Source organism: Eurytemora carolleeae, unplaced genomic scaffold, assembly GCF_000591075.1.
Source record: "Eurytemora carolleeae unplaced genomic scaffold, Eaff_2.0 scaffold40, whole genome shotgun sequence".
Taxonomy (NCBI): domain Eukaryota; kingdom Metazoa; phylum Arthropoda; class Copepoda; order Calanoida; family Temoridae; genus Eurytemora; species Eurytemora carolleeae.
This window is the reverse complement of record NW_019396035.1, coordinates 357,422-371,153: the sequence shown is the minus strand read 5'-3', so window position 1 is coordinate 371,153 and position 13,732 is coordinate 357,422. Positions and strand designations below refer to the sequence as shown.

The following is a 13,732-nucleotide window of genomic DNA, read 5'->3' as shown; positions in this document are numbered from 1 at the left end:
TAAATATGAGGTTCCTCCCTGTGTAGTGTATATCAGGTTCCTCCCTGTGTAGTGTATATCAGGTTCCTCCCTGTGTAGTGTATATCCTAGGTTCCTCCCTGTTTAGTGTATATCAGGTTCCTCCTTTATAGTTACATCAGGTTCCTCCCTGTGTAGTGTATATCCTAGGTTCCTCCTTGTGTAGTGTATATCCTAGGTTCCTCCCTGTGTAGTGTATATCAGGTTCCTCCTTTATAGTTACATCAGGTTCCTCCCTGTGTAGTTGTTCTGCATTTCATCTATATCTAGATTTGCAGTCAAGTGTTTCTCATCACTGGAAGTTCTGGGACCTAGGGAGAGTGATAGAAGTCATCATCTATTATTGTGATTACCACACTTATATAACCGCATTTATTTCACTATATCATTTATATATATTCATTTGTACCCTCTATCCTTACATTTCTTTAGTACTGTATTTTCTTTATTTTCAGATAAGATAGGTTTTGGATAGTTGGTATCGATCAGTTTATTTGCAATATATTTGCTCAGTTATGCTAAACTTTCTTCTCTTCATCTTGTTCAGCCTGTACACCTGTTCGAGCTGCAGAGAATAACAGTGTTTTACTTCAGAGAGAAAATGTCTTCTGATTAGTAAACTGAGATTGAAATATCTGGTCCTAAAATCCAACTAGCCATGAATTTACGGTAAGCCGTTTCCGTTAAACGCGGCACAGTAGTGTATATCAGGTTCCTCCCGTGTAGTGTATATCGGGTTCCTCCCGTGTAGTGTATGTCAGGTTCCTCCCTTTGTAGTGTATATCAGGTTCCTCCCTGTGTAGTGTATATCAGGTTCATCCCTGTTTAATATACCAGGTTCCTCCCTGTGTAGTGTATATCAGGTTTCTTCCTAGAAGTGTATATCAGGTTCCTCCCTGTGTAGTGTATGTCAGGTTTCTACCTGTGTAGTGTATATCAGGTTCCTCCCTGTGTAGTATATCAGGTTCCTCCCTGTGTAGTATATCAGGTTCCTCCCCGTGCAGTGTACATCAGGTTTCTCCCCGTGTAGTGTATGTCAGGGTCCTCCCTCTGTAGTGTTTAACAGGCTCCACCCTGTGTAGTGTATATCAGGTTCCTCCGATATTTTTTTTCTTTTTATTCATCCTGTTCCTTCCTGTGTAGTGTATATCAGGTTCCTCCCATTGGCGTAAATAAGGGGGGGTTATTGGTGTTATTCCCCCCCCCCCTAGAATTTTGATTAAAAAAAGGTTGATTTTAAAATTGAATATCATTAAAATTTGCACGAAAATAATTTAAAATGTGCAGATACTTCAGATATTTCAGATTTTAAGTCAACATATTCTAAATGATTCTAAATTCTAAAGCAATAGTCAATGTCCTTACAATTAGATGTTTTTTCAATAGAAAAAAAGCGTCTGGGCAATGAAGAATATATTTTTACTTGCAAAATCTAGAGAACATTCTGAGACTGAGCCTGGCAAACTTCTAACTGATAATCATATTTGATAACTGTTTTTTGATAGAACTTCTATAAAATCGAAAATGAAATAAGATTATAAACGTTGGTTAGAATGATCAATCATAAATTCAATAACTTCAGGAGAAAACGTAAAATTATCTGTCCTTTTTCAATGTAGATGACTGAAATTATATATGTATTTTGATGTGATTTTTTTCAGAATATATAAATGATTATTTCTTGTAATTTTCTTTGGCGCTCCGCGCACACATTAAAAGAATTGAATGACTCATATCGTTAATTTTACAGTTGTTGAAAGTTTAAATTTTCATAAAACACAAGAAAAAAAAGATTTGAATTAAACACAGCCAAATTTGCATGCAACAACTGAAAATTTCCTTTTTTTCGACGTCAAATCCTTAAAAAAGCACTTTCATTTTTTAAAAAAAATCTATAAGGGGGGCAAGCCCCCCCCCACACCCCAGCCCAGACCATTACAAAATAATATTTTGCCCCCCCCCCTAGCAAAAGTTCTAGTTGCGCCTCTGGAAATTAGAATATAAACAAAGACAATTTTTTTTCAAAGTTTTGCAGAGTAGCTTTTCTTAAGATTTAAAAAAGTAACATCTTTTTCCACTCAGAGTAAAACTATTTTTTATTTTCCTTAAAATAAATTCAGTTTTTTAGCAGATCTTGTAGTTAATGTAAAATGAATGACTATAATGAAGAATATAAAACAAGGTAAAAGCTGAAAGTTAGGAAATGAAGCCTTTATTTGGTGGAGCTTGTAAATGCCAGAAATGAGTGGAAAATGCAAATTAAACCAAACTAAAACCAATAATTTGATATACATCATTAAAAAAAATTTACCCCCCCCNAGTTTGTAAATGCCAGAAATGAGTGGAAAATGCAAATTAAACCAAACTAAAACCAATAATTTTAATAAAAATAATTTAAAAAAAATTTACCCCTTCCCCCCTACAGAATCCTTATTTACGCCCCTGGTTCCTCCTTCTGTAGCGTACATCAGGTTCCTTCCTTGTAGCGTATATCAGGTTCCTTCCTTGTAGTGTATATCAGGTTCCTCCCTTGTAGCGTACATCAGATTCCTCCCTGTGTAGTAAATATCAGGTTCCTCCCTGTGTAGTGTACATCAGGTTCCTCCCTGGTAAGTGTTTACCAGGTTCCTCCCTGTGTAGTGTAAATCAGGTTCCTCCCTGTGTAGTGTAAATCAGGTTCCTCCCTGTTTAATGTTTGCCAGGTTCCTCTCTGTGTAGCATACATCTGATTCATCGGTGAAGTATATAACAGGATCCAAAGAATCCTCATAATTTTCATTTTACATGTTCCCTTTTTCTTAAAGGAAATTAAAAATAAAGATTTTTTAAACAATACCAAGTAAAAGATGACCCAAAAACCATAAAATCGTGGTCAAGGTTAGCAGAGATATCAAAATAAGACCAGATTACAACTTAAAATAAAAATGGTTTAAATATCTAATCCGAGTTTATTTTAACAATTGATATAAGATTATATGTTTGATTTTTGATGAACTGCCATTTATCAACTTTGGAAATCAATCACGATGTTCAAGTAGTCTCCATAATACCCATATTTATTGGGACACCCTGCACATATTCTAAATTAATTTCTGATTTATGTTAAGTTGAGTCTTATTCCTTATCATACACACTCGGGTCATAGTAAACAATGAGCAAAGCTTAAAATAGAGAATTTACTGGAAATTATCCTTTAAGAATATCACAAATCACAAGCGCCTTTTGAATTAACAATAAAATCAGAATTTAATACATTTCAAAGATATTTATACATATGTTTGAATCAAAGGTTTGTAGAATCGAAGGTTATGGTAATGAAGTATTATGTGAACACTACCATCGTTATATTGTTTAATGGCGAAATCAAGGATAAAATCACATTTATTTTAATAAACTGAATAAATCTGACAGCATAAAAAGATTTTAAATGATCAACACTCGGAATTCAGCATCAAAAAATGTTGGTCGAGATTTAATCAATACAAGAGGAAAACGATAAATGAAAAAAGGTTTCTATAAAAACGGGTTGAGTGTTTTGTTTAGCTTCTGTATTTTATCTATTACCCTGTATTTAAAATCAAAATTTAACAAATTAACTAAAGAATTTATTTAACAATAAATAATTTGGTGGGTTGGAGAAAAATCACATCAAAATAATATTTCTCAAATCCCAAATCATATTTCAGTCCCGGGACGAGATTGAACGACAAGGTTACATAAAAAGATATTTATTCTGTGTGAAATATTCTATTGAAAATCTATGACGTCCCTTATCCAACTATTTGGGCAAAACTTCTAATCCTACGGAGGCTGCGTGAGCTAGAAGAGCTTGTGAGGCCTGCTTGGCCTCCAGATGAAGTCTGGCCTCGTCCATCCAATCACTGACAACTCTGCGAGGTTCTCCTCTCAAGAGACCCATATATTGAACAGCTTGAATAAGATCACCTCGTTCCAAACTATGCCTTTAACAGAAAAATAAACCTAATTAAATTTTCACTAAAAGTTTATATTTTCATAATAAATGTATTGCAATGGAGTGAAATAATGCAGTGATAACCAGAAAGCTCTGAAACAGGAAGACGATTTTAAGAATCAAGTTATAACTTTTAAAAGTACAATAAACACGAGACACAGCAACTGTGCAATTTAAAGAGACCCATTTTAGTGATTTCCATAAGTGTCTAGTAAAACCATTTGCTTTGTAACAACATCAAATACACTTTAGTATTGCTATAATGTCGCCTTCCTATTCCATTATTTTCTTTGTTATCACTGTTTTCAAATTACGACCTGTGTCGATAATAATAATAAGATTAATCTGCTTAACTTATTTAATTTAGACCTTTTGGGATATTTGATAAAAATAGGTTTCTCCACTTAATAAATCACGCTAGACAAGAGTATTTCTTTTTCTATACTTTAATACAATAACTCTTTTTTTAAACAGCTTTTGATAAAAACAAGTTTTCTTTTCGCACTATAAAAATGACAAATTGAAGATTCACGAGGTCGCAAAGTCCCAGTAATACCTGTTAACTTGATAAAATCCTATTGTATAGATCGGAGTAAAATACAAGTTACGATCACAAAGTAACAAGAACAGGGGTCAAAGATACCGAGAGAAAACATATTTATGAGGGTAGAAATTTAATTAAAATCAATTCAAATCATATAATGCAGAGGATTGTCTTAAATGCAACATTAATTCATGTTGGAGGTTGATTAAAAGCTTTACTGACCTGGTAAGTGTAAGAATATCTCCAGCTGTGAGCTCAGAAATATCAATTAATTCGTCTGAACCTCCAGGAGTTCTAGTAGCAGTATCAACCAGAAGCTTGGACTGTAGATAGCTTAATCCATACCTGCAATAAATACAAATATGCATGGTGGAAAAACTTGGTTTACTGTCAAAACGGTTTCAAACAGGTCAAAACAGGCCAGACCAGATCAAATCAAGTCAGACAAGGCCAGGTCAAACCAGGTCAAACCAGACCAGACTAGGTCAAAACAGGTCAAACCAGGCTAGACCAGGCAAGACCAGGTCAAACCAGGCCAGACCAGGTCAAACCAGGCCAGACCAGGTCAAACCAGGCCAAACCAGGTCAAACCAGGTCATACCAGGTCAAATCAGATCAAACCAGGTCAAACCAGGTCATACCAGGTCAAACCAGGTCAATCCAGGTCAAACAGGCCAAACCAGGTCATACCAGGTCAAACCAGGTCAAACCAGGTCAAACCAGGTCAAACCAGGTCAAACCAGGTCATACCAGGTCAAACCAGGTCAAATCAGGTCATACCAGGTCAAACCAGATCAAACCAGGTCATACCAGGTCAAATCAGATCAAATCAGCTCATACCAGGTCAATTCAGGTCAAACCAGGTCAATTCAGGTCAAACCAGATCAAATCAGATCAAACCAGGTCAAATCAGGTCAAACCAGATCATACCAGGTCAAACCAGGTCAAACCAGGTCAAACCAGGTCAAACCAGGTCAAACCAGGACAAACCAGATCAAACCAGGCCAAACCAAGTCAAATCAAATTTAACAACTTGAGTTAGATAAGATAAAAACCAGGTCATAATGGTCTAGCCCAAAACTAAACCAAGTCGGGACGGGTCAAACCAGGTCTAAACGGTCCAGTCGAAAAAGATCCAATACGTCCTGTCAAATAAAAAATAGTACTATTCTAACAGCTTATCCATGTATGTTTACCTGAGAAGACTACCCCCCTCATCTCCTATACTCCCAACCTTCCTGGCCACCTCCTCCACCCTGACGAACCTATCCCTGAGCCCCTGCTCCGTGTATACACCTCGAGTCAGTGCTTCACCAGGGATACTGGATACTACTGTATTCACGAACGGATTCTCTCCAGCGATATTCTAGAAATATTCAAGATGTTTTAGAAATATTTGAAGACCTGAAGTACGTCATCTAAAACACTAAAAATCAAATTAAAAATATATTTTATTATAAACACATAATGCTCCATTCACTATGCTCCCATGACTTATATTATAGCTTTGAATGAATCCTGGACAACTAATTTCAGAAACATGTAAACTTTGAAAACATATAAAATTTCGATGAGTAAAAAATATGGCATATTCACTGCAAACAAGACAGAAGAAGGAGGTAAAGCTAATGCGACATCACTGATCAAACTTTATGCTTGTAGCCCCTCTTTCTTATTTTACGCAAAGGCAAATTTATACAGTTACATATTAGAAATAAAAAAAAATCTTCTCAATATCTCTTCAATTTGAGAATGATTGAAAACATAAAAGTTACAAAAAATAAAAATAGAAATATCATTATTCACCTTAATGGTTGCTATCTCAGCACTTAAAGGTTTAAATGACTCTCCGAATGTCTCGGCGTTAACATTTCCAGATTTAATGGCTCCCTCTAGTTCCACGCAAGCTAACCACAGTTTTTGGGCTGATACAGAAGCTTTGTCTCCCTCTGCTCTTGCTTCTAGTGCGGCTGAGAGTCCCTGAAGACCTCCGGAGAGAGCGGACACTTGACTGAGATACTTGGATTGAGCGGATGCAAGTTTCTCATCTAGATCATGTTCGTGTTTACGTCTTAGCTCCGCCTCCTAAATACAAACATTCTTCATACGTTTTAGAATTAATGTAGCTTTTTTATTTTTCCCTAAAAAGTATATAATAAGATCTTTGATATAAAAAGAAAAAAAGATAAAAGGGACCCGACCTGAACCGTGAGGACATCAGCTAAATGATCACTATGCGCAGCAGCTTGACGTCGAAGCTGGGTTCGAAGTTCAGACTCAGAATCTTCTTTAATCCCCGCCAACCTTCTCTGGTGCTCAACCTCAAGCTCACGCTTCTGCCTTTCCAGCTCGTTATCGATCTTAACAAACAAAATTATCAGAATTCTAGACATAGTGTATACGGGAATATAAACAAACCTTATTAGAAGCTGACATCTGTGCCTCCATCCTCTGTTTCTCCAAAGCTGTCTTAAACCTCTGTTGTTCAAGAGTTTGCTGTTTAGCCAGCTCTTGTTGCAGGTGCAATACCTAGAAAAAAGACGTTTTAACACACTATCTTATTTTGAAATATGTTCAAGAAATTTTATCAAAGTCATAAAACACAGGCAAAATAAGTTTTGAGAGACAAGGAGAGCCAACTAGGAGAAACTAGTACACAATACCAATTCATCGAGAGAATCTAAGATTTGGTTAATCAATATTCATTATTAATCATAGGATCCTTTACCTTTCTATAAGCATGAGTAATAAACATATTAAGTTCATCCTCAGTGAGTTTACTATTCTTCTCTCCCAGCTTAACATCAGGCATAATAGAAGCCATCTCCTGATGAAACTGCTGTCTACCCTCTTCAACTAGATCTCGGTACTGTTCTACAACACGCGCTTCACCCTCAACCGCGGCAATACGTGCTCGTGCTTGCTCTAGCTGATACATTGCTCTATTAGCGGCCTCCTCAGCAACAATCAGCTGAGGGTTGGTAGCGGTCGCCTTGTTCTTTCTACCAGCATCTATACTCTCCAACACATTGTTAATAGAAGCTATGGCTTCCTTTTCCTTCATTTCTGCGAACTTCAGTGCGTCCGATTTAATAGTAGCAGCCTCGAAAACCTTCAAGAAATGTTTGTATATTGTATAACCATCCGGAGAGTCTATAACTTTTTTAATTTTAGCGTGAACTTTCTATTTTTCTTACCTGATTCCAAGCATTGTCATCCCGTGCCGCCAGGTTGGATTCTAGAACTTTCTGCATAATATTTATATGTGATACAACAGCTTCACTAGACAGATTGTATCCTTCAACCGCTACTCCAGTAGCGGAGTTCATCTCTTTACTCAACTCAATCAGAACCTGCTCAAGACTAGAGTTCTCTACGTCAGGAGATAGTTCTTCATTTAAGGTTATCTTCTCAACTTTCTTCACGGGTGCAGGAACAGGTTCAGGTTCTGGTTCGGGTTCAGGAGTAGGAGGGGATTCAACGACTGGGGGGTCGATAGCAGGCGGGGAGGGAGCTAAAACAGGCGGAGGTGTTTCCAACTCTGGGAGCGGAGGAGCTGAGATTGAAACCTTAAACACAATGTATAAAAAATAAGATCATGAAAAACATTTATTTAATTTTTCCTTACCTCGGGAATTGTTTCAGGAAGTTTTGAAATAGATTCTGGAACCTTTGATTCCTCCAATTTAGAAGCTTCATCTTTCGGTTTAGTAACAACCACGGGTCCTGGGATACGGAGTTTACTAGGGACAGGTTTAGTTACTACAGGAGCAGGAGGAGAAGCTGATCCAAGAATCATATTTAACACGTCCTCGCTCCCCGGTAAACCAGCCTCCAGGGTTTTCCTGAAATCGGGATCTAAGGCAGCGTATCCGAGAACTCCACCTCCCACACCGGTGGTGAACATTACAGTACCAGCCAATACCTTCCCTAATCCGCCTCCACCTCCGCCAGACGAGGCGTGGCGAACACCTGTCCTCAATGCCTCCGAGCGGCCGACTAATCGGCGCGCGGCGACAGAGGACAACCTCAGCATTTTATCACTTTATTCTAAAATAAAAATAAGTGTTTGCAAAATTTCTACAAGCTTAAAACAAGTCAAATTCATACACATTCCATATACTTGCATTCCCATTCCCCAGCCCTCCCCCTAATTCAAAATATAGCCAAACTTCAACAACAAAATAACATAACAGCGTTTAAGAAAAAAACAAATTCTTCAAGTCTTGAAGAAACTTTCGTGCAATTTCAAATGCCTTTCAGTTTGAAGAGGACCATGCTCGATTCACAACGGTACACTTTACACCTCCAACTGAGCAACAAGGAGGAAGGTATCGTTTAGCATTCTGACTCTTCCTCTCCCATTGGACAAATCCGCAAGTAATTTAAATAGAGAACCATAATTTGAAAATAATCAACTTTAAGGCAGATAACTTTAATATCCGCTCGGGAAAATGTTTGAAGGGTACCGTTGTGAATCAAACGTAGAATAGAAATAGAGTGTCATTTGAAATCACGCTTACAGTCCCTTTAATGCTTTTACAATTATCCCTCCCCAGTGTATTGTCCGTATCCTATGAATGTTTGGTGGTACTACGGATTGTTGTAAACTTTGTTGTGGAACGCCATCGCCTTCTTGCTTGGGACAATACCCTGGCTAAGCCCAGGACGCTTCTTCCGAACCATCATTTCATCCTCCTGAAATACATTGCGGGTAAACATATTTAATTCGTTTCTTACAAGTTGTTTGCCTCAAACTCGAATAATCTAATCCTTAAACCTTTGCAACCTGGTGACGTGGACCTTTGATATTCCGAACAACGAGTACTGGTAGATCCATTAGTCAAAGAAAGAAAATCAAAGGTAATACAATCGGGTTCGGAAATAGATCGATTAGAAAATTAAGCGTTTGAAGCAAATAATCAGTTTCTTTCCCTTCTTCTAAAACATTTTGTCAATAAGAAATAAGAAATTATAGTAGATCTTCAAGGGAACCCGACATGGAACCCCCAGACCGCCCTCATGCAATGCAACATGAAATAATCGATCATATTCCAATAAGAGACCCGGAACAATTGATCAAAGTAAACAATCCCTTTGATATAAAAACTCACTTTAGGTGGAGAAATATCCCTCTCCTGGACCGGGTTCAGTCGGATCTGCTGCACAGCTCCCTTAGCAGATTTATTATTTGAGATCTGGGAATCAGCATCGTATTTAATCTCTACAACACGATCAGTTTTTACGTCGTTGTCATGCGCAAAGGAGCACTTTGACCCCTGCCTACACCTCCCCTTCCTGTACATCCAGCACACCTTTTTCCCGTCGATCATCTTCATCTCCTCTTGCCTCTTTGTCATGTTCACGTGCTGCTCCAGGATGGCTTTCTTCTTCTCTTCCTTGTCCCTGAGAAAGAAAATATGAATGCTGCATGATTGATATTTTCCTTGGAAAAGATTCTAAATAAACTTGAGCAGAAAATGGTTGGTTTATGCAGCAAGCGGCCCATCTCTTATCCTAACGGAAATGTCAGTGCACAAATTATGCTTTTACCTAAATTAGTTTTTCTTTAACTGTTGTAGTTGTAACTTATTTATTTTTACATGCTATAAAAACAGAACTAATCAAATGTAAAATAACCCCCCCCCCCGGGTAAGATTCTTAAAGCAAACAAGTATCTAGTATGATAAAATATGATTGATGTATACTAGAAACAGGTTTAACTATTACAAAATTCCTTTCACTTAATATTATCTAGTTTAAACTCACCCAGATGCAATATAAGATTTAAACTAAACTTTAAATAAATGTAGAAATCTCGCAAATTATAAAACTAAATACTAAATACCTCAGAAAATTGCTCAAGAATTAAGATTTTAACTTAGATTATCAAATTTAACGAACGGTAATAATTACTCCACAGACCCACATAGAGTGGAAAGATACAAAAAAATACAATAGTCCGACATTTATCTAAAATACATTTGCCCGACGGTACTTTATCCGAATAAATATCTTAGTAACCTATAATTATGGTTAGATTAGGATAAGGGTTTGCTTTGAGGTATTCACTTTTCATAAGTAGATATTCTTAAGAATTACCCTTTTTGATACTTTATGCTCACCTCAAATATTCATTAATTTTCCCCTAAAATGTTTCCCAAATTCAACGAATAAACTCCAAAAAAATGTTGCCGCTACGTGAAAACATAACTAACACCTCCTGGGTATACTGTGGCTCAATCTTGTGTATCCAATCTCCACAGTATCCCTAAATACTAATACTACGGATTACCTGAATGGATTGCTAAATACTGAATTATCACACTTAACCCCCGCCACCCTCTGCTGCTGCTCTTGCATGAATGACGGTTTAGGAATAATTGCTGCGGCTCCTCCTGCTCCGAAAGGATTGCTTAGAGCCTCCAAAGGTTCATATTTCGGCTCAGTCTTTGGTTCCAACTCCTGATCTTGGTCACTTTCACTTTCAGTCTCACTGCCGGAGACATAAGCTCCGAGTAGTCCCAGGGACATTATGGTTGGCTTGTTTGTTTATCTGAAGCTGTGTGCCCGAAACAGTTTTCACAATCAGAGTCAGATTCGGAGGAACTCTCCTCCAAATCTTTCCTTGGTTTCCTGTACTGACAGCAACACTTACTCTTCTTCTTTCCTAAACCTGCAACAAATATCAATTCGTTGAACTGAGGAAATAAATATTTACGGAAGATAAACATTTGAATCAAAAATGAAAAGATGTTAAAATTTATGACCGGTTCTGTAAATAAGCAAAATAAAGTTAAAATCTTCTGTTATGTAGAGGCATTTACAACTAAATTGAGAAGAAAAATGTGAAAAGGAATTCTTTCATTGAAGTCTTTCGGTTTTTAACTGAAAATGATAATATCTCAACTGAGCTTACATTAAAAAAACTGGATAATATTTCATTCAAATAATACCTTCGTTATCGACAGTATCTTCAGTCCAGTTAATCTTCTTCTTCCCTTTCTCCTTCTTCAAGCAGAGCTTGAGGGTTTGCTCCGGTTCCTCTTTCTCTTCCTTCTTTTCACATACAGTCGAACTAGTGCTGGAACATGAATTGTCCATTGTACATTCTTAATCTGGAATATTAAAAGATTATCTTATCACATTTTATTATTCAGAATCTGAAACTTTGGTTCTTTTCCGCCCCCTTTGCTTAGGAAGTTTCTTCTCAGGTTTGTTTCTAGATAATGCTTTCTTAGAAGATGTTTTTTTCTTCCCTGAACCTCCTGGAGTCCATTCTTCCTCTTCTTCGTCCTCCTCTACATCAAATCTTAAACCCTCTCTAGGACCTGGATCCAGCTCCTTGGAGAAATACTGTTCTTTCAACCTTTTCCTCTTCTCTCCGATATCATCAGGTTGAGATTTGTCTCCTTTCATCTTAGGTTCATCTTCCTCGTCTTTAATCAACTCTTCAATGTTTTTGATAAGGTCTACGTCCATTAGGTTTAGAGAGTGCCCAGAGACTGAATCCTGGGTGAATGCGTTCTTAACCTTGACATAATTGTCATGTGCCTTGGTCAATCGTCTCATCATGTTTCTGAATTCCTTGGATTTAAAATATTGATTTGATGGTTGGACGGAACTGTTTGACTGATCTTCCTTTCTCTCCAGTGTTTTAGCAACCTCTATACCCATCTGCTCTCCAACAACAGAGTAATGGAACGCATTACTCAATATCAGCTTGTTCCAGGCGTACAAAATATCATAGTGGATATCCTTCCTAGCCTCATCCATCAGTGCAGATATATCCTTAAACTCGTCATAGCTTAGTTTAATCCTAACTTTAGGTCTACAGGGTTGCTTGAAGTAGAAGGAGTACAACATATATATGGCCGCATACCTAACTGAAATAAAATCTTTTTAACACTTTCAATGATAAACGATGGCGAAAACGTGGCCCTTTTATGCTTGACTTTGGCGATTGATAGATCAATTTATAGACGTAAAACAAATATCTTTGAATATCGTGAGTTGATCAAAATCATGTTTAAGATTTCCGGATCGGCCTCCCACCCTTTCCTATCATTTTTGTAAACGAAGTGATTTTCAGAACATTATCAAACTTAATCAAAGAATGTAACCATAATCTTTAAAACTTTGCTGCAAAGATCTGATGGACACAAACCCTAAGTTCTAACCTACGATATTAACAGGGCAAATAAGAAACATTTTGGTTTGTGTGTAACTGTTCATGCGTACAGGGGTATATATTATTACATATTGATTTATCTACTATTTTTTATTTAGTATTATTTAAGAGTTCGAAATAGGTTATGTTCTAAGCCAAGCGCTGTGGCTAGGACAGAATAGGGGGCGTGCGTTCACTTCTTAAACTTTGGCCATGTTTAAGTAAAAATTGTGAGGAGGTTCGAGGGGGGGGGGCTTGGGGGTGGGCCGGGTCCGTAAAGTTCTCTAGGAAATAACCCATTTGACGGTAGGGGGAGGGGGGGGGCAGAAATCTAGAACTGAACTATCAATTGAAGACTATGCTTACCTAAAACGTTATTTTCTTTCTCCTTATAAATGGCTTTGGCGTATTTCTTGACCCTGAAAAATATATCCGTACTGAGTTCGTACAAATCTCTGAAGCTATCACGTCCATTGAAGATGAGACCAAGCTTCGATTCCTTCCAAACTTTACAGAAAATTGAAAACCTCGGTTCCTGGCTCTCATCGAACTCATAGAACACGGCGTAGATCACTCGCTCTATGTCGAATTCTACGCCGGCGTTGAATTTCAATTGTGTGTTATATTCTTTTTCCCATTCTTTCAGCACCTCTTTATCCATTCTCTCTTGATGGCAAAATCACAAAAGGGATGTATGTCAACTGATTTAAGAATTACAGATTTTCACAAGAAAAAAAACATTTGTTCATTGATAAACTCAAAAAAGCTATGGCAGATTGTGCGAAAATGCCCCGGTCTACTCTCTTTAAGTATGACGACGACAACACTGGCTCAATTAGGTGCCTACTCAATCGACCTACGGGAACAACATGACCTAATCGGACTGTGCGTGTGGGGGGGGAAGGGGCAAAGGTAATTAATATTCTATTTTAAGTATAAGTTTCCCACAAAGGGGGACTGGAGGACGTGCCTTCCTGGAAAACGAAGGGGACATTCCCCCCCCCCCCCAACCCCTGTAAAGTTCAGG

At 37.6% G+C, this 13,732-nt stretch overlaps 4 protein-coding genes across 7 annotated transcripts; all 4 read right to left on the bottom strand.

Annotated features, from left to right (window-relative positions):
* Positions 1-3,601: 3,601 nt before the first annotated feature.
* Positions 3,602-8,596, bottom strand: LOC111697947 (MICOS complex subunit MIC60-1). The gene is made up of 9 exons (XM_023468126.1): positions 8,164-8,596; positions 7,733-8,104; positions 7,264-7,647; positions 6,954-7,064; positions 6,737-6,895; positions 6,342-6,620; positions 5,732-5,901; positions 4,758-4,880; positions 3,602-3,980 (listed from the first exon to the last, which is right to left on the bottom strand). The coding sequence occupies exons 1-9, from the start codon at positions 8,569-8,571 to the stop codon at positions 3,797-3,799; spliced, it is 2,190 nt and encodes a 729-aa protein (XP_023323894.1). The 5' UTR covers positions 8,572-8,596; the 3' UTR covers positions 3,602-3,796.
* LOC111697962 (uncharacterized) lies at positions 8,580-11,090 on the bottom strand. Of its 4 annotated transcripts, none has more exons than XR_002764421.1 (4): positions 10,831-11,090; positions 9,650-9,941; positions 9,059-9,233; positions 8,580-8,770 (listed from the first exon to the last, which is right to left on the bottom strand). XR_002764421.1 is itself a non-coding variant. In XM_023468148.1 (3 exons), the coding sequence occupies exons 1-3, from the start codon at positions 11,067-11,069 to the stop codon at positions 9,129-9,131; spliced, it is 636 nt and encodes a 211-aa protein (XP_023323916.1). In that variant the 5' UTR covers positions 11,070-11,090; the 3' UTR covers positions 8,580-9,128. The 4 variants fall into 4 exon arrangements, 1 of the variants encoding a protein (XP_023323916.1); XR_002764422.1 differs by having other exon boundaries at positions 9,064-9,233; XR_002764420.1 differs by having other exon boundaries at positions 8,580-8,760; positions 9,064-9,233.
* LOC111697974 (protein phosphatase 1 regulatory subunit 11-like) lies at positions 11,021-11,663 on the bottom strand. The gene is made up of 2 exons (XM_023468172.1): positions 11,492-11,663; positions 11,021-11,211 (listed from the first exon to the last, which is right to left on the bottom strand). Exons 1-2 carry the CDS (start codon positions 11,637-11,639, stop codon positions 11,069-11,071), a joined length of 291 nt encoding a protein of 96 aa, XP_023323940.1. The 5' UTR covers positions 11,640-11,663; the 3' UTR covers positions 11,021-11,068.
* Positions 11,653-13,499, bottom strand: LOC111697953 (snRNA-activating protein complex subunit 1). Its single transcript, XM_023468135.1, has 2 exons — positions 13,072-13,499; positions 11,653-12,421 (listed from the first exon to the last, which is right to left on the bottom strand). Exons 1-2 carry the CDS (start codon positions 13,364-13,366, stop codon positions 11,688-11,690), a joined length of 1,029 nt encoding a protein of 342 aa, XP_023323903.1. The 5' UTR covers positions 13,367-13,499; the 3' UTR covers positions 11,653-11,687.
* Between the last annotated feature and the right edge of the window lie 233 nt (positions 13,500-13,732).